The 24091-nt window shown below is 37.7% G+C and overlaps 1 protein-coding gene across 2 annotated transcripts; it reads right to left on the bottom strand.

Annotated features, from left to right (window-relative positions):
• Nucleotides 1-792: 792 nt before the first annotated feature.
• On the bottom strand, nucleotides 793-24089 carry LOC103142982 (DNA repair protein XRCC4-like). 2 transcript variants are annotated; one of them, XM_007559329.2, is made up of 8 exons: nucleotides 24022-24089; nucleotides 18063-18215; nucleotides 17098-17294; nucleotides 9212-9378; nucleotides 8185-8349; nucleotides 7899-7966; nucleotides 5130-5262; nucleotides 793-4179 (listed from the first exon to the last, which is right to left on the bottom strand). In XM_007559329.2, the coding sequence occupies exons 2-7, from the start codon at nucleotides 18193-18195 to the stop codon at nucleotides 5138-5140; spliced, it is 855 nt and encodes a 284-aa protein (XP_007559391.1). In that variant the 5' UTR covers nucleotides 18196-18215; nucleotides 24022-24089; the 3' UTR covers nucleotides 793-4179; nucleotides 5130-5137. The 2 variants fall into 2 exon arrangements, with proteins under 2 accessions (XP_007559391.1, XP_016530414.1); XM_016674928.1 differs by having other exon boundaries at nucleotides 23928-24040.
• Nucleotides 24090-24091: the final 2 nt, after the last annotated feature.

The following is a 24091-nucleotide window of genomic DNA, read 5'->3' as shown; positions in this document are numbered from 1 at the left end:
TCCGTGTTCTCACCTCCAGCAAGCAATTGTTTCATAATAATTGGGTTAGGATTATCGGTAGGAAGCAAAGCGTAGAACCCGGGGCTGATTTTTACCAGGCGAGGTATGGATTAGTCTGGTTAAAAACCAGCTCCTTGTCTGCTGCCATTTGTTTCTTACAGAGGGTGTGGGCTCTTGGCTATTGAGTAACAATTGCTTACTGGAGGCGTGAATTGTGTTGAAGTTTTAAATCTTTACTGTGTCCACTTAATTCATGAAATTGTTCTTTGAAAACTGTTTTTGTACTTACTTTTTAAAAATTTTTTTACTTATATTAGAATTTGTTTGATGGCCTGAAACAATAAATTGCGGCAAAACAAAAATAGAAAAAAAATCTATAAGTGGGAAATATATGTTTCCCACACTATGAATGTAACTGTTGTTAGCCAATTGTGTCCAACAACTTCTCATCACATCAAAAGGGATTTGAATGGAACAAATAGGATATGACTGAAAACCCCAACATATCATTACCACCACATTAATCTTTGCACAGAGCTTTTAAAATAATATGGCACAACTAGAGCAATTTAATCCCCCAACCAACCACACATAGACCAATCTTGTTATTGGCCTATGTGTGCATTGAAGACTGCAAGTAATTTCAGAAAATGAAGTTGAAAGCTAAGTGTCAAAATATTTGGAACTGTGTGAAAGCTACTGACACGCTCCTTTCCACATAACACTTTAAAGCTATATTTGCCTTCGATATGAATGTATAGGGAGAAGAAACTTACTGCAAACTCAGAAGCCTAAAGTCTTAGAAAACTAACTTTATTACAGTCACAGTGCAATGATTGATATCAAGACTGTTCCAAAACATCCTTCAACAGAGCAAATGTGAGCAACAACAGTGGGTGAGTAAAAGAAAAAAAACTGTTGTAATGCACAACACAATACAATAATTACTGCACATTTAGCAATCATCAAAATGAGAAGATGTGTAAAAATGATGGCAGCAAAAACAACAAGGATAACATAAAGCAAAAAACTCAACAATAAAACCTGGCAAAAACATAAACATGACAATAAGTCAAAAGATTAAAAATGTACAGCAGAACTTTCTTGAGTAATGTTTCTCTCACTGTAGGTTAAACACTGCAGACAAGGGTGACAGCGTGAGACACTGAGTTATTGAAGCCAAGCTGCCAATGAGTCAACACCAAGGAACACTGTGGATAAGCTTGATGATGCTTTGGTCTTTGACCAAGAGGAAGTCAAGATAATGATGTAAACCATTCTCAGCCATGAGAGAAAATTAAGTCAGCTGTGGAAAATCGTCTTGGATTTCTCAGCTCCAATTTTCTGAATACCATTTTGAATAGCTGCATAAAGTTTAGGCTTGGGTTGCATAGAAAAGCTCAGTTGTTACTGTTCATCACTGGCCATAAAATGTTCTCATATATTTCACATTTTCATGTCACAAATGTTGCAATTCTTTAAAAAAAAACTTAATGAACTCCTTATAAACGTGGATTAACAGAAAAAACCTTAATTTTGTCTGACACTTGAAGCTCCTGATCACTACATTTCTCTGCCTGCACACGTTCGTGTGTGTGTGTGTGTGTATGTGTGTGTGTGTATCTGCTTGTGCGTGTGTATTCATCGAATGTTCTATAAATACTTAATGTTCTATGCTCTTCAAATCTGGTTAATCTTTGGTTTAATTCAAATAATTAGACAATCGGTTAGCACCAACAGCTATAAGAAAATCCGCTCGGTATTTGTGCTGATCAAAAGGATGTCTTAACGAGCCCATCGGAACAGAGGGGGTTACTCTTTGCCACTAGCTATTGAAAACCATTGAAGCAAGAAGGAAATGATTGGGGATTTGTACGTTATTCAAACAACAAAAGAAGCTTTGAATGGTGCCGTCTTTAGTTTTAGTATGAGTGACAGCTTGTGTGAGGGCAGCCGAGACACTACTCTACTTATCACAGTGATTATCATTGAATAGTTAATTTATCAGAGATATTAAACTAGTATTACATAGACAGAGTAATATATTTCAAGGTACAGCTCTTGAAACCCAGAATTCAGTTTCTGTGGAAATTAGATAAATGAGATTGTTATAGAAAAGTCTTATGTTATAGCTGTGTTATGACTAGGGAAATATCTAGTGGTTCAGCAGACAGTCACCATGGCCCTTCACACGGAGACCAAGGCTCATAACCTTTTTACTAAATTAGAAAAATGTTACAAGAGTCATTATTCAAGTATTGTTAAAGAAAGTTAAGTAAAGGAAAAACTTATGGTAGAAAAAGGTCCACATACAAAAGGGATAACAACAAGACTGTGAAACTAAGCACACTTAAGAGTTTTGGGGATATTCATGAGACAATACAGTGATATTCACATTATCTGCACACAAAATGCTCATATTTTATATGCACCAGTGTCTATCTTATGAGCTAAGAAATATGTTAATACACAGAATCTGATTCAGACAATAAGATGCTGAGGATAGACCACTGTATAGAAAACCAGCAGGAGGTAACAGAAGCAGAAACATCCAGTCCAACAAAAATTTGACATTTTAAAAGGGGAAATTTTTAACTCCAATATAAACCAATAACCTTGATAATTGGCCTATTATGAACTCCATAAAGGAACGGCTTGCATTTCTTATACTTTGTGGTCCTGTTGATAGACCTTAGTGAGTGAGCTGTCATTTTCAGTTTTCAAGAACTGTTTGTATGAGGTCAAGTTGTTTCAGACATTACACTGCAAGGTGGAGAGCGGTGAGTCCTGAGCAGCCCAGCACGAGACAAAGACGGCTCTGTCTCATTGCAACTCAGTGGCAGGAAAAACAGGAAGGCTCCTGTCATTTCTCTGGATGATGGGAATTCTACAGGTGCACTCAATAAGTGAATGACGATGATAAGTAAGTGACTGGATGCTTAATTTGAGGCTGCCTCGGCCGTCGTTACTTTTTCTCGAACGTCATTAACCCCTCCAGCTGCATGAGCACGTGTTCAGTTGAAGGATATAGATTGCCCTTGGAAAGACGCCATTGGGGTTTAAAAGTTGTTTTCAAATGCCAAATTTGCTGAGAAGATATTTGTACTTAATATCTTCTCAGCAATCCTAAAGTATTTTACATGACTTGCAATATAGAACATTGTAACTAAACTGTATATTTTAACTATAACTATATGTGAAGATAGTACAACAACCTGCCACACCAGCTCCTCCAAGAATTCAAACATGTTTCTTCTAGTCGATTTCACTGTGGCACACAAAAGTTATGTGAATTCAAACTATAAAGCAAAATTTAGAATAAAACCACCAAAATATTCAGAGTGGCCTCCACGTTGTCCCCACTTTGTCTCATCATCTTGTACTGCACTCATCTGTAAATTAACCTCTGACACAGCTCTCCACTTTCCTTTGTAAAATACCTAATTCATGCAGAGTGCAGAGGAGAGAGTGGAACATTCTTGTGGGGATTACAGCACCCGCAAGAACGTGTTGCAGGAGGATTAACCAGGCGGCCACCCGTGGATTTAAGCAGACAAAAAGGTATCATCAAAATGACAAAAGACTGCAAGAGGATCTAAAAGCCAAAGGCAGAATGGTGAGATAAAGAACCTGAAGGCTGGTGCATTGGCCCCGATGTAAAGATGCAAGTACAGTAACTCAGTTACCAAAGATGGTAGCTGAGTTAAAACACAAAGTGTGGAAATTAAGACAATGAGAAACAACATCACCTCAGTCACTCCGTGGAGACAACCGGGTGGCTTTGGTCATACATTTCCAGACAATAAAAGGGCTTGTAAAAACAAGAAGAAAGATTAAGTTCAAATGACATTTGACAAAGTGCTAGTTTACAGTGTTTAAATGCAACATACTGCATTTATTCTTTTTTTAATAAATAAAGAAAAGAAAAGCAGGACAAAAAACCCACAAAGAAGCCTTTGTTTGTTAGTTTTCTGAACTTGATTCTTCATTCTTAAACAGCGCAGAGCCTGAGTGGCAGCAATATTGTAGTAGCAGGCAGCAAGCCAAACCAAAATCATAAAAAACTGCATACATCATTTGTTTCTAGATTACCTGCCATTTCCATTTCATTTGCAGCAGTACAAACAGTTCCCAAAGACACTGCAGAGAATGTGTGAAGGGCCTGTGTTCACGTTCAGTCTGGAGGGTCAGAGAGAAGATGGTAACTTTAAATGTCTAATTTGATTTATTGATCAGAAATAGCAACCAGAGTTTTAAGAATACAGGAAATCATCAGTTTAAAGAAACTAGCTATGCGACTAGCTAAGCTACTTCCACATTTGTGAATAAAAAAATCTGGCACAGAAGACGGGAGGATCTCTGGGAATCTATATCCTTGGCTGACACAGTTGTAGGTTGTGTGCTGTGCTGTAAATTTGATGTGTAATTAGGATAAATTATAGTGGTCTATCATACATTTTGTCATGAAAACCCTTGTTATCCATTTAAAGAGGAAGAAAAAAGCCATAAATAAAATTTGGTGCAGTTAAAAGGCTGAAAGCTTTTGCATGGAGCTTGAAACTTATTGCTTTCACACTGCTCAGCTGAACTGGGCCACACCACACACACTGCTGCAATTGTCTGACTCATTTAATGGGCAGCCACAGGCAGATGCAATGAAGGATAAAAGTTATGAGTTTTCTGTAGTTGGAGAAAGTGTAACTAGAAATACTGAGGAGTATGGAGACTATTTTAAAAACAAAAGGCTATTGATTAATATAACAGTTACATTTGGCAAAATAATTATGGACTAGTTTTAGTTAGTATTAAAAGAAAAAAAAAACTTTCTCTTTTTTCAACACGATAAACAAGATTCATGGAAAAACAATATTTTAATGAAGGACTGCATATCTTCCACTGCAATTATTTTTTAACTACCTCTAAATATACACTTAAAAGAATTGTGTTACTTTTTTAATGAAACTTTGAGTATTTTTATTCTCAATTGATCAAGAATTGAAAGATTCCTTGAGCATTTGCAATAAAACATCTTCTCTACATTTTCATGCCATCACTTTATTTTGATCGACATGATTGCCAAGAAAAGTAACTAAGCCAATTAAACAGTATTCACTGTAAATAAAACTCACCATGAATGTTATTGCTCTTCAGAGGAGTCTGTGTTAGGATTATGAAGCAACCGTCTCTTCTGTCTCTCTCTCATCTCTTCATCATCAGAAAAACTTTGATGGATAGGGATGCCTTGTGACACTAAACTACAACCTGGACACAGAAAGAGCTCACATGTACTCACAGATAACATTGAAGTCCCAACTACAATTGTAAAGAACTGAGCATTTTAAAAATGCAGTGCCTTCCAAAAGTTCAAGATACCTTTCTTGCAAAAATATCTCATGTCTTTCATGAAGATTTTATGCAATAGACCAAGATAAAGTAGTACATTTCTATAGAGTGGAGGCAAAATAGAGGCATAGGTTTAACAGTTGAGTCTGAACAGAAAATTTCAAGTCTTGCCATAAACTCTCAGTTTTAGGTTCGGATGTTGCCAGGGCCATTGTAACATCTGAACAGGCTGTTTCAGAACAGATTCAACATTTTCTTTTTAATACATGGTTTGTATCTATAGCTGTATGTTTAGGCCTGTGTGTGTCCTGCTGGAAGATGAACCGAAATCAGAAGTCAGAAGTCTTTTGAAGCCGGTATAGCTACATTTCCAAAGCACTCCACGTTGTGGTATCTAAAAGCACAAAATTACTTCAACCTTAAAATATAAAATATAAATAAGTGATGTGTAAAGCAAAAGTATTACCCATGGTTTAAAATTGTTTCTAATTGGGGACTCTTGTGGCACATTTGTAGCTGGTTCAGGATAGTTATCTTGTTAACCCTTGTCAACCTGGGACAACTTTGCAACCTTTATCATTAATACAAATCTAACATTCCTCAGTGGTCGGGTCACAATAGATTACATATGCAGAGACAAACACACCTGTTTGCCCTGTAACACTGCCACTAGCCTGTTCTCATTCAGAGATTGCCAGATTGAGAACCTGTTTTAGAAAACAAAAACAAAAAAAAAACACTTGTTCTGTCCTGATTTAGAGATAAGAAAAAAACTACTATAGCTGCCATCATTACAGTTAAATCAGTAAAAAATAGTTTTCTTTACAGTTCTCCTCCTAAGAAGCTTGGTCCGTCAGTAAGACTGGATTTCACCTTCCTCTCCATTCTCTCTCTATCTCTGTTATCTCTGAGTCTCCTCATATGAGTGATGCTTCCTGTGTTGTCACTATCAGAAGCTAAACCTGGAGGGAGCGAGTCAAAGAAAGCCACCCCCAGCTCTGCACAGCATGAAAACACAGCCTGGGGCCTAAAGGTCAACAGGGGCCAACATGTCAGAAGGGGGGGTCTGGGGGGGATCAGAGGCCACTAAAACATCAGGCTGCCCTGCTGTTGTGTGTCTGATCCAAGGGAAGCTTGGTGACAGCTAAATGGATGGGGATTCACATGGTGCAAAGAAATTAAATTAAATAACACTGATAATTTTTCTTTACTTTTAACATCTTTGTGTAGATTGCTATGAATCAATGGCTTGGTTGGGAAGATTTTAAAATCCATTTGATCTTTTTTTTTTTATTTGTAAGTTAGACAAGTATAAACATAATGTAAGAAATAAAGCATTAACAAAGAAAGACAAGTGCTCAGAGGCCTTGCTGACAAGCTGCAAATCCAGCAAATTGACTTTAAACTCCTCCAGGGCTCTGAACAACCAAGTGTGTGAATAAATGCCTGGGAGGAGGCCGTGCGCGCGGGTGTGTCTGTGACAGAGAAAGTGGAGAGCCAAAGAACACAGCTTGTTGAAGTCACAACACGTGTTGCAATGTTAATTTCTCTTTGAGTAGCCAGAGTTTGGCTCATATTACGAATGCAGCTATAGAGAAAGTGGAAGCGCAGGACACCAGCAGGCTGCAGAACTGCAGCAGGAAGGCGGGTGGGGGGGCTTATGACGTCACATGGCTACCCTGCATGATCCAGAAAGGGGAAGACCACCTCACGGCTGCCCGTGTTGAAGCAATCATGGCAGACTTACTCACAAGTATTTCCCAGAACTAAGCTACCTGGGGGTATATTCTCCGCTTTCAAGTTCCTGCTCAAACTCTCTGCTTGAATATTAAATTACCTTTAACTGCTCAGTTTATTGGACAGTAAAATCTGCAGACTGAGAGCTAAGTTTTAAGAGTTTCACTAAGAGCTGTCGTCATTACTATATCCCATGAGAGAGGATATTGGTAATAGGAGTGAGCTTGACTAGTTCAGAATTTTTGTTCTCTCTGTCCTTTCATGGTGCCTTGCATAAGTATTCACTCTCTACTTGGTCACATTGCAACAAACATAAGTGTATTTTGAAGTGATTTGGTTTATCAGAAAAACACAAAGTAGCTCTTAATTATGAGGTGGAATAAAAAGACAGTGTATGATAAGATGTTTTGTCTACAGCTCCTTCAGAGTTATCTGGAGCCAGTTGAGTCTTACGGTTTCTATTTTCAGTTGATTGACTGAACAAACGTTCAAAACCTTGAAATTGCGTTTTATAGCCTGAACCTTCTTTAAACTTCTAAATTTTTATTCATGACCTTTCTTCTGTGTTCCTTGATCTTTGTGGTGGATTTTTTTTTTCACTAATGCTCTTCAAGAAATGTCTGAAGCCTTCACATGCTTATGTTGTACTCTGCTTACTATGTAACTTCTGAAGATATCTGGCTGCACTATATTGTATTTAAAGGTAAAACAGTACAGTTGGCTCACTAAAAATGAACCCCACAATTGTCAGGGTCTGTCAATTATATTTAGATAAAATGTGATAACTTTAATGCATCGTTTTTCAAAAACCAACAGACCTTTCATGAGAATAGTCGGCTCCTGAGAGGGATGTCCGCCGTCTTCACTCTGAGAGGCCTCACCGTCACTGAGAGCAATTTAGAAAAGAGCTTAGTTTAATGTACAAGGTTAAAAAGAAAAAGAATGAGTGGATACATCTTAATTAAAATTAGCCTGTTAATATGCCAAAACATTAATACACAAACATTTAGCAAAATAAGACATTGGGAAAATGTAGTAGGATGTCAAATTTGTGGGTTCACTGTTATCAGAAAAATAGCAACTTTTTCAAAATAATCGCTAAACCTTTGTCTTCTTTCTTCCTCTTTTTGCTGCTCATCAGCGTGGCTGAGCAGTCGGACGGTCTCTTGCAGTCCTCTGATCTTCGCTTTCTTCTCATTTAACACCATGACAAAACGCGAATACATTTCCTTTTCCAACATCTCCTTATCCTTAACCTGCTGCTCCAGCCTGTTGGGACAAACATACAGTATCTCCATGTGAAAGCGAACACACAAACAACTAGAATGTGTTTTAACTTGCCTTCTTATTTGATATTTGGGATGGTGTTTACAGGGACCTAAATTTTAAAGAATATCATAACAGATCTGAAATGGGAGATTGAATTTGTGCCGCAGACAAAGAGAAAAAAAAAACCCTTCTGTTTTTTTCACAATGTACGGAAACAAGGTGTGAAGTTTCTCTTTGATGTGTTACAGAGCTCAAAGCATTAACCAAATGTTAGAAAAACCAACACATGGTACGAAGAAAGTGCACACTTTTCAAACTTTAGGAGTGTGCACAGAAATAAGAAAAAATGAGTCTTTGGAGGATTCTGTAACTATATGAATGTAACCACAAATGTACAAAATTCCACAACAAATTTCATACAGTATTGATGGAAAAAGCATGAATCCAAGAAACGTTTACATGTCTAACAGCTGCCAATCTTCCAGCAAAATTATTCCAGTATACAGGCTTAAAAGTTTAAAGCAATGCTTTGTGACATTTCAGGTCAAAAGTAAAGATAAAAAAAATAATGGATGATATATAAAAAATATTTACATACTTTTCCTTTTTTTAGAGCGTGTTGATCACAGGGAGCATTTGGTTTTTCACGTTTGGATTTTCAATTTTGACTTCATCTTTGTTTAATAAATAACCGTGTAAAATCAGATGTGTGATATTAAAGACTTGAGGAAAGATTTGGGTTTTTTTGTTAAAAAAAAAAAACAATGGATATGAATAAATGCTAACATAGCTTTAAAAAATATACTTAACACCAGATCAATTTTTCATTATTTTCCCAGACTTTTTCCCTTGAACTTCTTACTCTTTCAGTATTCGCAGGTGATCCTGTCTCAGTGTACAGTTCTCCTCTAACAGTCTTGAGTTTTCCGTCTCCAGATCTGCTCTGTGCTGCAGAGACTTCCCGATCATCTCCCGGATGAGCTCCACAGAGTCTGGCGCTGGCTGAAGCTCCACAGAGCCCAAGTGTATCTAGAACACCCAGACAAAAAAGAAAGGAGAGTATTAAAAGGTGACGAAAAGTAAGGAAGAACAATTGCATCAGGTTCTTTTTGTGTTTTTGTACTAAAACAGCAGAAAATGAAGATTTTTCTGCTGGTTCTCTGGCTTTATTATTTATGGGTGACCAAATGGCCCAGCAGTAAAGAATGACCTTAATTATCAAGCCCTCTTCCTTTGCATTGACAGATTTATTGCCTAACACGTCCATCCCTTTGAGCAAGGCCAACTGACAACTCAAGATGGATCGTGGTCTAAATAACCGCATTGACACTGAAACACAAGTGGATTCTTGTAGTCTGGAAAAAACCCTGAAGAAAGTCCACTTGGCACTGTAGTCTTAACAGTGACACATAAAACTGTTAACTGGCCTCATCTAGCTTCCAAAAATCAGCTACCAGTGAAAAGTGAGTAAGCATTTGCACCTTTCTGTCATCATGAGAAGTTCTGGTGGTGCAACAAACATTGCATAAAATTTTCTCTGAAGTGGGAGACTGTTTGAGAATGAGGTGTTTTCTTATGTCTGGGGAAAAAAAGCCAGATGGTTTATTGATTCACCAATAAAACTATGCAAGTGAGACATTTCCCCTTTCTTATTTCTTTTCAGTAGCTCTTTAGAATTAAACACATCCTTCTGGCGCAAGAAAATAACCCACGTTTGGTTTTCGTTTTGGCATGAAATCACTGAGAAAGAACTTAGAAGCAAATGCTGCACACAAAAAGATTTCGAGTGTTCCACCAATTTGATGTAGAATGCCAATTTTATCACTGACAGCAGCTCTTCATATTTGGTTGGCACCCTGGTCATAGCTGCACTTTCACTCACACACACACACACGCGCACAGACATACACACACAGAACATAGTACACTGAAAAACCAGAAGGCAATACAGTGCTAAATCTATAACTGTACAGAAGTCGAAGAAACGCTGTAATAAAGCCGCCATCTTCAAAATAGCTGTCATTTTTGACCTGGTTTGATGCATTTCTTGCAGACCACACTGTTTTACCCTCTTTTGATTAACTTGAATGTGTCATTTAACAACTGAGTTCATCCTGTCCTCAGAGATTTTCTTTGTCCTGTACATATTATCTTACATTCTAGAACATTTCAGCTTCAAAGTTTGCTTCAAGTAATCTCTTTTTTTTTCTGACTCTGAGCAATTATACCAAATAACCAATCATCCATTCATTCTCTATAGCCACTTGAACAATCCCAGTGCGCTGGGGACCTTCTCCATTGATCATTGGACGACATGTGGACAACACCCATTAAACTTAGTCTATCACAGAGACACCATGCATATGAACACTCATCTAAGAGCAGCTTAGAGGAGCCAATAATAGTTATGTTTTAAACTGGGAGAATGCTGGAGTACCCAGAGAGCAGTCTGCTTTTTTCCAATGCCTATTGATGATTTCTAAACTGTGCAACAATTTAGAAGAAAAACGTTAAAACCAATAGTTATCTAAAAACTACTACGAGTTTCTGTTGTTTTTTTCCCAGTTTTTATTCTTTGCTTCTCTGAAGAAATGACCATTTTTGAGAAAGTAGATTTCACTTGGCCACTATGGCTGTGCATTGACCACTCCCTGCATCTCGTGACTTGACAAGCTTGATAGGATGAGCACAGGAAGAGGACCACCCAGAATTTATGGAGGATGATCCTAAGAACTAAGGCTTGTTCAGTAACATTAAGTTGTCTCAGATGGCCGGAGCAGTGTTCTCTCATGGAAGGACTTAGTGTGACTTGAAGCTTAATGACTCATCAGCATGTTGATGTAGCTGTGATCCGGTAGATGGGTGGCAAGATTGTTTAGTTTGGCAAGTTTGGGAGAGACACCCACTAAGAGCGCACAAAGGTTGTTATATCGAGTTTCAGTACTATTCACATGATTATGTTAAATTCCAAGACGTATGAATTTGTAGACTGGGAGAGGATACATTTTACCATCTGTTTGCAAAAACTAGGAGGCTACCAATTTGTGAAGGTTAGTGGAAGCTTTGATCTTCCTCTAACCTCCAATCCATCTTCTCTTCAACCCCGTCTTATACTTCTTGCTATCTGGATCTAAATCTCTCCAATGCTCTCCACCTAAGAAAGGTCATATGACAATAAATCAACCACATATGAATGTTAGGAAAGAAGTGAACTCTGACATGCTGAGTACACAAATATTTCCACACTTCAAAGAACAATGTTAATGCTAATACCCATCATTTGCAGTACAACTTTTAATCCAAACTAATGCCTGGAACTTTGTAAACCTTTGCTCTGCATACTGACAGAGTTTGGACATTAAATCTTCTACAAGCAACACTCAACCAGCTGAATGCACCAGAAACAGACATCTAAACCTCTGCTAGGTCAGAGTCTTGTTTACTGAATGAGCATTAGACTAACCTCAGCTGTTGTTTATTTATTCTGCTCCTGCTGACTTTTAAATACCAACGGTTGCATGTTTCTCCATCCTTAAACTTCTGGGTTTTCTAAGAAGATCTACAGCTGTAAACACAAGCACTTAACATCACCAAGGGTTTACTCTTATAGCACAGAAAAAGGAAGACATATGCTAAACAATCTATAAATACTCAAATCTATTCAAACAGTTTGCTTGCCATTACTGAAACATTGTAATTAATGCATTTTAAAGAAGCCAAGGTAAATGTATGTTTGACTTTTGCTCCTTTAAAAGTAAGGAGTGGAGTGGAATATTCTGTCAACTTTTCCTTACTCAATTTGTTTCTCCTGACACAGAAAGTTAAAGGTCACATGGCATGTTGTTGCCAACTTCTGCCAAGATGTGGGAGGTCAGACTCTTTGTGAAGGAAAGCCCACTGCCACATTCTTTTTCTCAACTGAAACAACAATGAAGCAAAGATATTGTCCATTTCTGCCTCCAAAACCTTTATAAAAAATATCACAAAAAACACTGAATGTTCCAAGTTTTGACACAAAGACATAAGAAATTAATAGCAGCATTGTCACTTAGTAATAAAACTTAAATGCTTTTCACGCCTGGTGTGTCTGAGATACCGTACGATTATATTTTCGTAGGATAGCATAATTTAGGAGAATGTGTTAAAATCAAAACATCTGGTTTCTCAAATCTACAGTGTGGTTCAGAGTGTGTGGTCTGGAAATTTGTTTGTGTGTGTCTGTCTCAGTCAGACCGAAAGGTCAGATGTTGACATGGCTGTGCAGCACAACTGTTCTGGTGAAAATGTAACATGCTGTGAGTACGGAAAACAAGGGGTTTGTCATCAATACTGCTAAAAAACTTAAATCAACATTTAGAGTTACTGTTTTCAGGATTATATCTTCCTTTAATCAAAAGCATTTTTGTGGCATCACTCCATAATCTCCCCTTAAACCTTTTGGCTTTCAAATAATATCAGCGTTGACCATTGATTATATTGAATGATTTATATGAATAAACAAAAAAAACAAAAAAAAAGTTGGCCTAAATATTTGCATACAGACTGACTGAAACAGTCATTTACAAAACTCTGTGTGGAACTTAAAACTACCACTGTACATTGTCCTAAGCATATCTTACAGTGAAATATGGTGGTGGCTACAGCATGTTGTGGGGTTGATGTTTAGCAAGGACACAAAAACTGTTCCGGGTTAATGGTTAGATGGATAGAGCCAAATGTAGAGAAGGAGAACTGGTATACAAAAAAAGACCGCAGGGGAGATTCATCTTTCAGCAGGACAATAGCCCTAAACATAAAACAAGAATTATAATTTTATGCTTGGGATTAAAGCTTATTCATGTATTATAAGTGTACAAAATACAGACATAAATCCAATTGAGATTGAAAATATGTGGTTAAAACTATTATTATATGTTTTCCAAACAATCTGTCTGGGCTTGAGTTCTTTTGTTGCAAAGAACAGCCAATAAATTCAGAGGCTATATTTGCTAGGGGAGACATACCCCCCAAAAAACTGAAAAAAGGGATCTATCACATTATCAGGGCTGAACAAAAATGCATTTTTTGTTTTAAGTCATTTTTTAAACTATGCTGAGCTATTTCAAAGCATAAACATTGTTGTAGTTTGAGAAAGTACATTGTCAAACATATATCTTATATATAGTTTCAGTCTTTAAATAGCTATTGTGTCTACCAAACAGGACAAGTGAGTGGGAAACCTGGAGCTTCTCATGACGATAAGACAGTATTCAAGCTTTGGCACGGCTACTTGGTACGGGAAACGTGGGCAAAGAAGCTGAAATCAGCTTGTCTTCTCAGTGCCCTGATCTACTGTGAGGGGGCGTGACGCCAGACAAAGAGCAGGAAGTGAGGGGCGACAATCAGTCCAGTCTTGATAATGCAAACTTTCACAGAAACAGCAAAACAAGCTACCAGACAGGACTTTCTCAAGAGCAGGTAGTAGGGCAAAATACTTCCTTCAGTGAGGTGTCTGAGTTTAAAGATGTTGGTTGCTGACAAGTTAGTTACTGCCTCTTTTTTTGTTTTGTTTTTGCTCGTGCTTAGATGAGTGTTCATTCAAATTAAAAAATTTAATCCCAATAAAATTGGTTTCGGCTGAAAGTGTTGAAAGGAATCCAAGGCTAAGTCGCATCACTTACACATCACCCTATCCACTCCGGTAACGTGCCATTGGAAAAGGAGACCCAGGTCCGTTTACAGGTGCCACGATGACTAACTGCATCCAACTATAATACCTAAAATAAAAATAATAATTTCTGCTGGGATTTCTTCAGGTTGAAAGAAAGAATTGTTTAACATGTTGTATTCATTTCCAGCTGCTATTTTTATTTAATATTATATTTATTTATTTAGTTATCTATTATATTTAATCAGTGAATAAATGCAATGCAAGATTGGATTTATATCTTATAAAAATATATAATAAGCTCCTCCAGAGGAATCCCAAGGTCTTCCAGCAGCCAGCCAAGAAATAAAGTTCTTATCTCTTTATGCTCATGACTTATTTCCATTTGTGTCCAGAGGGTGTAACAGTAACTCAGACCATTATGAACACCGGGTTAATATTGTGAAGGTTGCACTTTTAGCCTCATCAATACGCCCATCCAGAGATGCACAAAAAAGATCTGCAGATTCCCCAGCGGTTTCTGGGGGATGGGGTGTTAGCAACAGATTGTTTGAGCCCTGTGGGTTGTAGGGTGGGGTCCTTTTGGATTGGGGTTTGCTTACCACAGATGTTATCAGACCACATTAGATTTGTATCTGATGAGTTTGGAGACCAGCTGCAGATTTAAAGCTTTGTTGTATTATTTGAACTATTCCAAGCAGTTTTGCATACCATTGTTCTGCAAGAGGATTGCCTGCAAGTGAAGGGGCAAGCTGATGACATGTTTTGCTGTATCACAAGTCTGACACATCAATTTGAATACCGGAGTGGAGGTATTTGATAATAAAACACTGCAATTCAAGAAAGAGAGCAATGTCACTGACTGTACCAATTAATGTTGTGGCTGAGATGTGTATTTGACTTAGTCCAGGGGTGGGCAACTCTAGGCCTGGAGGGCCGGTTTCCTTTAACTTTTAGATGTGTCTCTACTTCAACAGGCCTGAGTCAAATAATGAGGTCGTTAGCAGGACTCTGGAGAACCTGACCGAACGTAGGAGGTTATTCAGCTGTTGGATTCAAGTGTGTTGGACAAGGGAGACATTAAGAGTTGCAGGACACCGGCCCTCCAGGACCAGGATTGCCCACCTCTGACTTAGTCACACTTTTGATTCCTTGATTTTCTTTTCTGTCATTGCACTAAAATAGCTGAGCAAGCTTCTAAATTAAGGCCTTAGATCATGACTAACTTTAATGTCGTTATTATTCCCTGTCATATAATTAAATTACAAAAATGCTAGACCCCATCAAGGCTGAATTTATTTCAGTCTCATTTATTTGATTAATCAGATCAGGTCAGCTATAATTTAATATTCAACATCAAATTCTATAGTCAGCTTTGGAATGAATACGTTTCTTTCCTGGCACACTGAGTTTAGAAGATTTTGTAATGTGGAGTTGTGTCTGAGATGGTTTCAAAATCTTTATCTGAAGCAGACGTCAACATGTTTCTCTTATGGTGCTGCCCACACAGCTAAAGTTTGTGAGTCCAGGACATGCTATTACTGCAGCGTCGCTTTATTTTATATTAAGATTTCAGTCATCATATCATCCAGACTAATTCAGATTGTTCAGATTTTCTTCGCTATTGCTTATCATGTAACACATCCCCATCCATATGAGAAAAATCAGAAACACATTAACCGAGGTAGAAAAGGTCGCTAATCAGCCGATGTGTAAGACAGGACAGCCCTGTTCGTAAATCAAGGTTTTATGGTCTGTACTGTGTTCCTAACCTTCTGGCCCTCTTTCTGTGATCATCTTCTTTTGAGCAGTGCCCACAGACCATTACTGACCTGCTCCCTAAAGGCAAAAGCACCCCTAGGTTAGAAGAATGACATGAAAATCAACAGAGAGAATCCGGAGCTGCTCTTCATCAAACATGTCAGTTGCAGTGAGTAATCCTCCAGAGCCGTAGAAAAGGGGTTAGCTTATGCTTTTTGAACATTTTCCGGATTTAACAGTGGCTGTTGGAAATATTTTACGTTACCACTTTTTCTTAATGTAGCCATCTCATTATGTTTCGATTAATGGCAAGACAGATGTTATTTGTAAAGTTACAGTTTGTGACTTTTTTTCAGTTTCCTGTGGGCAGCAAAACCTTTATAACTCCACTATAATGTTGGGAGGCAATAAACCTTATCTTTAAAACGGCCCCCACCATAAAAAAAAAAATAAATAAAAGCTTCCTTTCTATTTTTGTTGTTTGTCATTAGAGGCATTTATCCTCAGGGAACGGTGATAACAGGACGTAATGTTATGGCGTTCAAAAGCACTGATACATTTTTATCCAAAAAACTCAAAACCAGTACCAGCAAATCAGGCAGCAGTGGAGCGTTTCGGGATATAAACCAGCTGAGTGACCTGCCAGTCAATGAAAGGTTTTTTTTTTTTAATAATAAACACATTTTCTTAAATTAAAGATTACATGTTATTCCTTATTTATAAAATAAGCTTATTTCCTGACAGCATAGAATACACTGAAGTATTTATTTTAATTTTAACCAGGGGGTGCCATTAAGTGTGGAGGGAAGAGGATTTTTCTCAATCAACTTAATGAGGAAGACTACGTTCACACTGCAAGACTTCATGCTTATTTTGCAGAGATCTGATCCATGGCAGAGGAATTAATGGACCATGTTGTCGTTATGGAAGTAACTGTTTGCGCAGTATATTTCTCTCTGTGAGCACAGATTCTGAAGTGCATGTGAGCAAAGTGATTAACTCCACTAACAGTGTCTCCTCCAACACAAATTTGCAAGTATGTCACCTTTTAATGATTTGTGTTGTTAGGTCGGTCAAAACAAACAAACAAAAAAAAAGTCAGATCTGGGCAACATTTGTTTGCAGAATGTACATAGTATATGCTCCATTAATAAAGGTCGAGCTGAATCCAACTATTGTTTCTGGTGAAATGTCTTGTAAAGTATATAAAGATATTTTATTTCTTGCCTTTTTTGTCACAGTTAATTATGTTAATTAGTCATCATTGCAAGTAAAAAAAAATGCTAATGAATTCTGGTAGAATGTTTTGGAAACAAATAAATACTGAAAGACATTCTCACCAAAATGTTGTTGCAGATCTTCTGATATGAAAGAAGATTGTGATCCAAAGAGAGGCAAAAAGAATATTCCTCTTTCCCATTTTGTTTTCCTCCCACTCTTTCTTCACCTTTTGTTAGAGCTTGAAGAAGATCTTCAACATATTTCTCCCTTATGACTCCCATCTCATTGGCTTCTCTTGTCACCTCATCCTCTGAAACTGATAAAACAATCACTAGTCAAACAATTACACTCTTGAAAGGCTTTTTTTTTTACTTTTATGTTGCCTTTATTTCATACATGCATGGAAATGAAGCATGGAACTTGGAGTTCACAGAAGATTGCAAGAAAAACTATAAACATTAATTAAGCAGTAACAAGAGTGCATGTGAAAGCAGGTTTTAAAGGAAGCATGCAGAGAAACTAAGGAGGGATGTCATCAGTTGTTGCACAGCTGCTAATGCTGGCTTGAAGGTCCCAATTAACACATAAAACACAGAAACATTGACAACCCAGGAGCCCACACATAGCTGTTACAATTCTATCTCTACCTGTCAGCTCTGCAGATGGACAGAAAAAAAAAGCTATGGAGTAGTTATGTTCCAGGTGTCCTTTAAGAGAACACATATTCCCATACACACATAACCACAGACCCACACATACACACAAATACGTCGTTGCATGTGTACACACATTCACATTAGCGTTGGCTTGTATTGACAAAGACAACCCTTGTAGAGTTTAATATAGTTTCTACACCTGTAAGCTGCACAGTATAGGAGTAAAGAAGAATAATGAAACAAGGTCCCCGCTGTCCCTCAGGTTAAGCAATCAGAACAGTCATGACATTATGAGATGGGGTCAACCAGGTGCTGTGGACAGCCTGGTGAATGGTACACCTGCTGACAAAGTCATTTTCTACCACTGACTCATTGGAGTATCTTTTTGTTAATAATCTGGATACAGTTTTCAAATATAAAGTCCTTACCTTCTCCGATCCACGCTGAGCTTCCGTCAGTGAGAGCTAGTGTGAATCCAGCACCCAGGTCCACAGCCCAGTCAACTCTTAGGAAGTAGGGGATGCCTGGATTCAGAGTAATCTGCTGTACCGTGCCACTCATGTCTCATATAACCTTAATGCCTGCAGAATATCAAAAAGAGGTATTTACAAATCCTAAACAAAACTCCATGCATTCATCTTCTGTTTTCTACTTATCAGAGATCAGAAAATTCAGGTATTCCACCCAGGAACATTCTCCAGCTCCTTCTGGGGAATGCAAAGATGTTTCCAGGCTACAACAACATTCAAAGTGCCTCCAGCAGGTACTTGGTCTTCCCCAGGACTCCCGTTCAGTGAATGTCCCCAAAGGGCATCCTAATCAGACGCCAGAATTACTTAGACCAGCTCCTTCTGATGATGGAGAGAAGACGCTATACTTGAAGTTCTCCCCAAATGGTTGAGTTCTTCATCCTCATTTCGCTACTTGTGTCTGGATTCTTGTTCCTCATGGCAAGAGCTGAGAGTCAAACCATAGACTCAGCAATAAATTTAAAGTTTGGCTTTTTGCCTTAGTTCATTAGATCAGAGCTGCACCCATGTTATGGCATTCAAAGTCCTCATCCATTCAGCAGCACTTCATCCTACCACCACCAGTGAAAAAGACACCAGCATACTTTAAATCTTCCACCTAAGGCAGAGACTGACCACCATCTGAAGAGAGCAATCAACCTTTTTCCGGTTGAGAACTATGGCCTCAGACTGCAGTGGCTCAATGACCTTGATGAATTGCAGATCACAATAACAGACGAAACCTTTCCCAGACTAAGCAGACCAGGGGATCCCCCAAGAGCCTGGACTGTCGGGGGTGGGAGGGAGCGTTGTGGGTGAGAGCCTGGTGGTCAACCGTTTTGCTCCAGGCTCGACCAGAAATATCTGAAATGCCTAACCAAACGGGAATATAAAATCCAGTCTGGTAAAATGCAGGCGGGGAGGCCGAGGTGCCTGTGAATGTTAATTTCTGGTGGCATAAACTGAGTTTTGGTGGAAGCATGAAGCCATGTTTCTATGTAAAACTGTATTATTCTAAATGTATAAAACAACAGCTCCCTTTCATGTGGTCAGCTTACTTTGTTGGCCTTTTAAAGGAGGTCCTAGGATCTAATTTGAAAAAAACCCTAAGAGCGTTGTAGGGTTATCAATCTACCAGATGCATCACTGTGCTCCATTGTTTTCCTTCTTGGCTTTGGGGAGCAAGGCTCCTTGTGTGTGTCTTCGGTGGGGGTATTTCTGAGTCAGTAGGACCACATGGATATTAACAGGTTTTGGCAGATTTTTTCTTTCTTTCTTTTTTTTGTGGGAATGTGTGTTGCTTATTATCAGCAAGATAATCACATGCTGTTAAAAGGAAAATACACGACTATTAAACCTCAGGTAGCTACTTGAGTGCATTCAGAGTATTAATTTATTATATATGCAAACACTTCTAATATTTCACCGCCACTCATCTAAGCGGCATCTCATGGACTCCCAAAAACATGTGGACATGTCAACTTAAGAGTATGATCAGCTTTGTAAGCTTCCTGACCCAGAAATACTCAGTGAAAACACTGACACAGATTTAAAGATCATAAAAAGTCCTAATTATATTTTGGTTTTGGAAAGTTTATTTATTATTTTTGTTTGTTTTGTAATTTTGTGAAAAGCTTAGATTATGCATCCAAAGTTATGTCAGACTATTACGAGGAAGTTCAAACCAGTGGGACCCACTCATGTTAAAGAGCTTCCTGCTGTGAAACTGAATTGTTATTTGCCAGTGCCACGGTGATAAACAGCCTGAGCCACATAACCCTCTGGCTAATGTCTTTGCTGCCTGACTCATGGCTGCAGTTAAAGTGAGGGCTCCAGCTAGAAACAGCTGTCTTTCTACAGCTAAGACCTAAACTGTTCACAGGGTTACAATATAGTCTGAGTCTGTGCCTAAAAAGGCTACCTAGTTGTCAAGATGTGCATGTTGTGCTCTGTTCGAACCTTTTAAGAAACTTTTACTTGATTGTGAATAGTCAATCCTAAACATGTAATTATAAGTTCCACCACTAGTGAGTGGTGAATTAGACAGCTTCCCTTCTTAAACACAGGGAAAAGAGTGTGGAGAGGGAAGGAAAATGCCAACTAAATGAGCAGTTAAGAAAGCTGAACAATTTGGGGGAGAAAAGTCAATGATTGGCCACGTTGAATTATGCAATGACATGATGAGCATTTTACTGCTAAGTAGTTACTGCAAGCCATTGTTAGCCATGCTTCATGTACACTATTTAGTCAAAGATTTGTCCACAAAGTTAATACAGATAGATGATATAGATTATATTGTAAAAACACCAAGTATAATGTTGTAAATATCTACCTATTTCCACACAGTTGTGCTATGATATCACCAAAAAGGTGGCAGTAAGAATTTAAGCCTTTTTGTTACTCAATTGAAATTGGAGGCAAAATTAACACCTTGACTGAGTGACTTTGTTTCTCAAATCATCCCTGAGTTAATACATGCTGACAACTGCAGCCCAGAAAAACCAAGCAAGAGCTCCAGTTTCAATATCAATGTCATTCAAAGTGATGCAATCTGAAACGATAACAACATAAAAGTACCTATGTATCTCCTACACACACACACAGAAACACCAAAACTTGAGTACATGTAAAAATGTAACACGGAACAGATTAAGGATGACCCTTTGTGCTTTAAGAAGGGGCGTAGCTGAACAAATGACGTTGCTAAAGGCATCAACTTTAACCTCATAAAGTAAACCCAGCTACTCATTAGTTACTGTAACATCTGTTGTGAGGGAGCGACGACCCTGTGCTAATGACAGAAGGACACTTCCATTAAATAACCAGCACTGACTGTCTGTCTGTCTGTCTGTCTGTCTGTCTGTCTGTCTGTCTGTCTGTCAGGGATGGATAGTCGTGCAAAACCATCAAAGCCAATTCTTCAGTCTTACTGTCAGCATCTGTTCAGATGCTAGACCTTCCGATACAAACTTTGAAGCAAATAAATCATCAACAAAAAAAACACCAGGACACGTAGCTTTTATCTTAGTCTTTCCTATACAGTACCTTTCTGACACTGTTGAAATTCTTGAAAACTTTATGGTATTATTTTTTAATATCTGTAATTTGACATTGATCTACAATCAACAGGTTGCATAAGCTAATCATTTAAGTGATTAGTGCTTATATATATATATATAATCTTTTGATTTTAATATGCAACTAAATCAAGAAATCTGAAGCACAGCTGTTTATTACCATATTTCTTTTTTTTTTTTTAAACCAAGCTGCTTTCTCCATATCTGGGATCAGTCTTTGCCTAAAGCGAAAGAGTTCAAGTATTTTGGTGTCTTGTTCATGAGTGACAGCGGATGTAGCAACAGACAGGTAGACAAACTAGAGTTTTGTCTGCGTTAACAAGAGTGACACTTAATGAATCTTGATTTTCCGACTGATGGCAGATCTTGGGGGGATTGGTCCAAAATCTGCAATCGGTGCACCACCAGCAACAGGTCATTTTGATCAACAACAAAACTAGTAACTTACCAAAAAAAAAAAGAACTAACACAGTTTACTTCACAATTAAATAAACTACCAGCTTTCTTTGGCATCAAGCTATCAAAAGTCAACCATTTAGATCTGTTCTCCTCTCAACCATTACTTTGGTCTTAGAAATGTTTCCTGCTTTTGCCATCCTGATAGAAACAATCTCAGTCTGGACTGCTTAGACACATGGTTCCAAGTTAGCTTCATACTACAAATTGCCATAAGGCCAGGGGTGTTCGCTGTGTGTGATCAAACTTAGCATGCACTGCACATAGTGGTACTACGTTGGACCTTGATTTGACAACAGCGCAAGGACCTAAAGCAGTCAGCATACTGTAAATTATAAAACCGAAAGGCATCATGAAGAATGTGGGCCTGTTTAGGCTTGAATCCCATCAGTGAAATTTCTAAAACATTATTTATGTGTGGTTTACAATGTGACAGATTTCCTTGCGCGCGTAGCGCACTCTAGGAGTGTCTGGGAAGGAAATGTCAATTGGGATTTACAAAACATGGTCTAAATGCAATCAAGATGGCATGTGGTTTGTTCAAGGGAGGAGACTTCATTGCGAAAATGTTAAATGAAAAGTGAACCACAAAACCCTATCTTTACGTCATCATGAGACAATAGCATAGAAACCTTTATAAGTGCAAAATATTATGGTTAATTTAAGTTTTACTTGGATATTATAGTGCAAAAAAAATGAATCTGAATCTGGGAGATATTGGACTGTATTGGAAATAACTGGATTAAATAAATAAGAATTGTAACTGTTAAGTATACAAAATGTTTAACAAAAAAAGAGTCAACAAAATTGTATTATTCCAATCAACTCACAAATACAGTTTTAAAAATCTACTTTACTCTTTGCTAAGAAGGATTAAATAAGTGATAGAGCAGCTACCAAAATGGTTCACAAAATGTTAAATGGAAACATAGATGACCAAACAAACAATAAACTCAGGGCTCAGGAACTGGCATACAAATGTATTCACATCCCTTGAACTATTTCCCAATTTGTCACACTAAACTACAAACTACAATATATTTTACTATGTAATGTATTTCAATATGAATGTGCAATTAAATTTCATTTTGATTGTGCAAAGGTGGATTTTTCATTATATAAAGAACATTACAGATAACCCTGCATCCTCTTTATGACATTTTTATGCAACCACAGGATGTCTTCAATCTGAGCATTATTCAGAACCCCTACTGCTACAGGAGATCCTTCCTGCCCGCAGACATGAAATCTACAAGAGCTAGATCGGATGTCTTTAAATAAACTTGTATGAGTTATAATGATATCCAATTCCTTTAGGATTAAAAAAAATATATTATTGAGTTTAATTGAACTGCATTGAATTTGTTGTTCTACAGGGACAGGGAAGATACTCAAAGATGATCAGACTATGGATAGTCAATTGGGACTATATAAAAGTCCCAATTGATATAAAAGTCCCAACTGACTTTTATATTTACCCTATCCTATCTGCCATGGATAGGGTAAACTTAGAATAAAATCAAGACAGAAAAAATTTCCAAAATTACAATACTGTTTGAATTAAAACAGATTTGAATGATAGAATGGCACAGCCAAAATCCAATTTATGTTTTGTGGAAATATATATTTTTTTTAAAATACAAATTCACCAAACTTGGTGTAATTTCACCAAGTTTCACAATTTTGCAAAAGAGAATGGACATATAATTCTACCTCTAAATGTCCAATGTTGATCAAAACATATACCAAATGCAGCTAAATGTGGCTCTCAGAGAGGCAACTTACAAAAGCATGCCACACTTTTTAGATAATTTTTGGGGATGGAGGGAGACATGTATCATTCTTCATTATGCTTCTTAATTAGGTTTTACATTTTTATTGGTTTATGACATAAAAGCACAATGCAATACCACAAGTTCGTGGTAATGGCTTGATTATCACGAGCAGAGTCACAGAGTCCAAGGGGTACAAATACTTTAGCATGGTACTATATTTCTGTCATATTCTTCTAAAGGGAAAAAAAAGGTATTTATATTTGTAAACAAACAAACAAACAAACAAAAACTCATAATGTAATAACAACTTCCTGGTTCTATTGTTGCTGTATTAAAGGATTTATCAGTTTACCACAGGACTTTAGTAGTATTTTATAGTGCAGGAAAAGCATTAACAGCGTGCATAGTTGACTGCTGCACACTATGCTTGCTTATATGTTTTCAAGATAATGTTCTCTTCGGACAGAAATACCTACTGTTTTAAAACTTACGGGTACAGGTTAATTGCTGCCACGTCCAAACGCTTAAGTTTTGAAAAAGAAAAACACTGGCTAATCATTGCACACTTACATTGACAGCTCGGCTTCTCCCTTCAAGTCGTTTTGCCATTTGCTCTTAGCCAATCACCAAACAGCGTAAG

The sequence above is a fragment of the Poecilia formosa genome, unplaced genomic scaffold (genome assembly GCF_000485575.1).
Source record: "Poecilia formosa unplaced genomic scaffold, Poecilia_formosa-5.1.2 Scaffold103, whole genome shotgun sequence".
Classification (NCBI taxonomy): domain Eukaryota; kingdom Metazoa; phylum Chordata; class Actinopteri; order Cyprinodontiformes; family Poeciliidae; genus Poecilia; species Poecilia formosa.
This window is presented reverse-complemented; position numbering and strand designations above follow the sequence as displayed.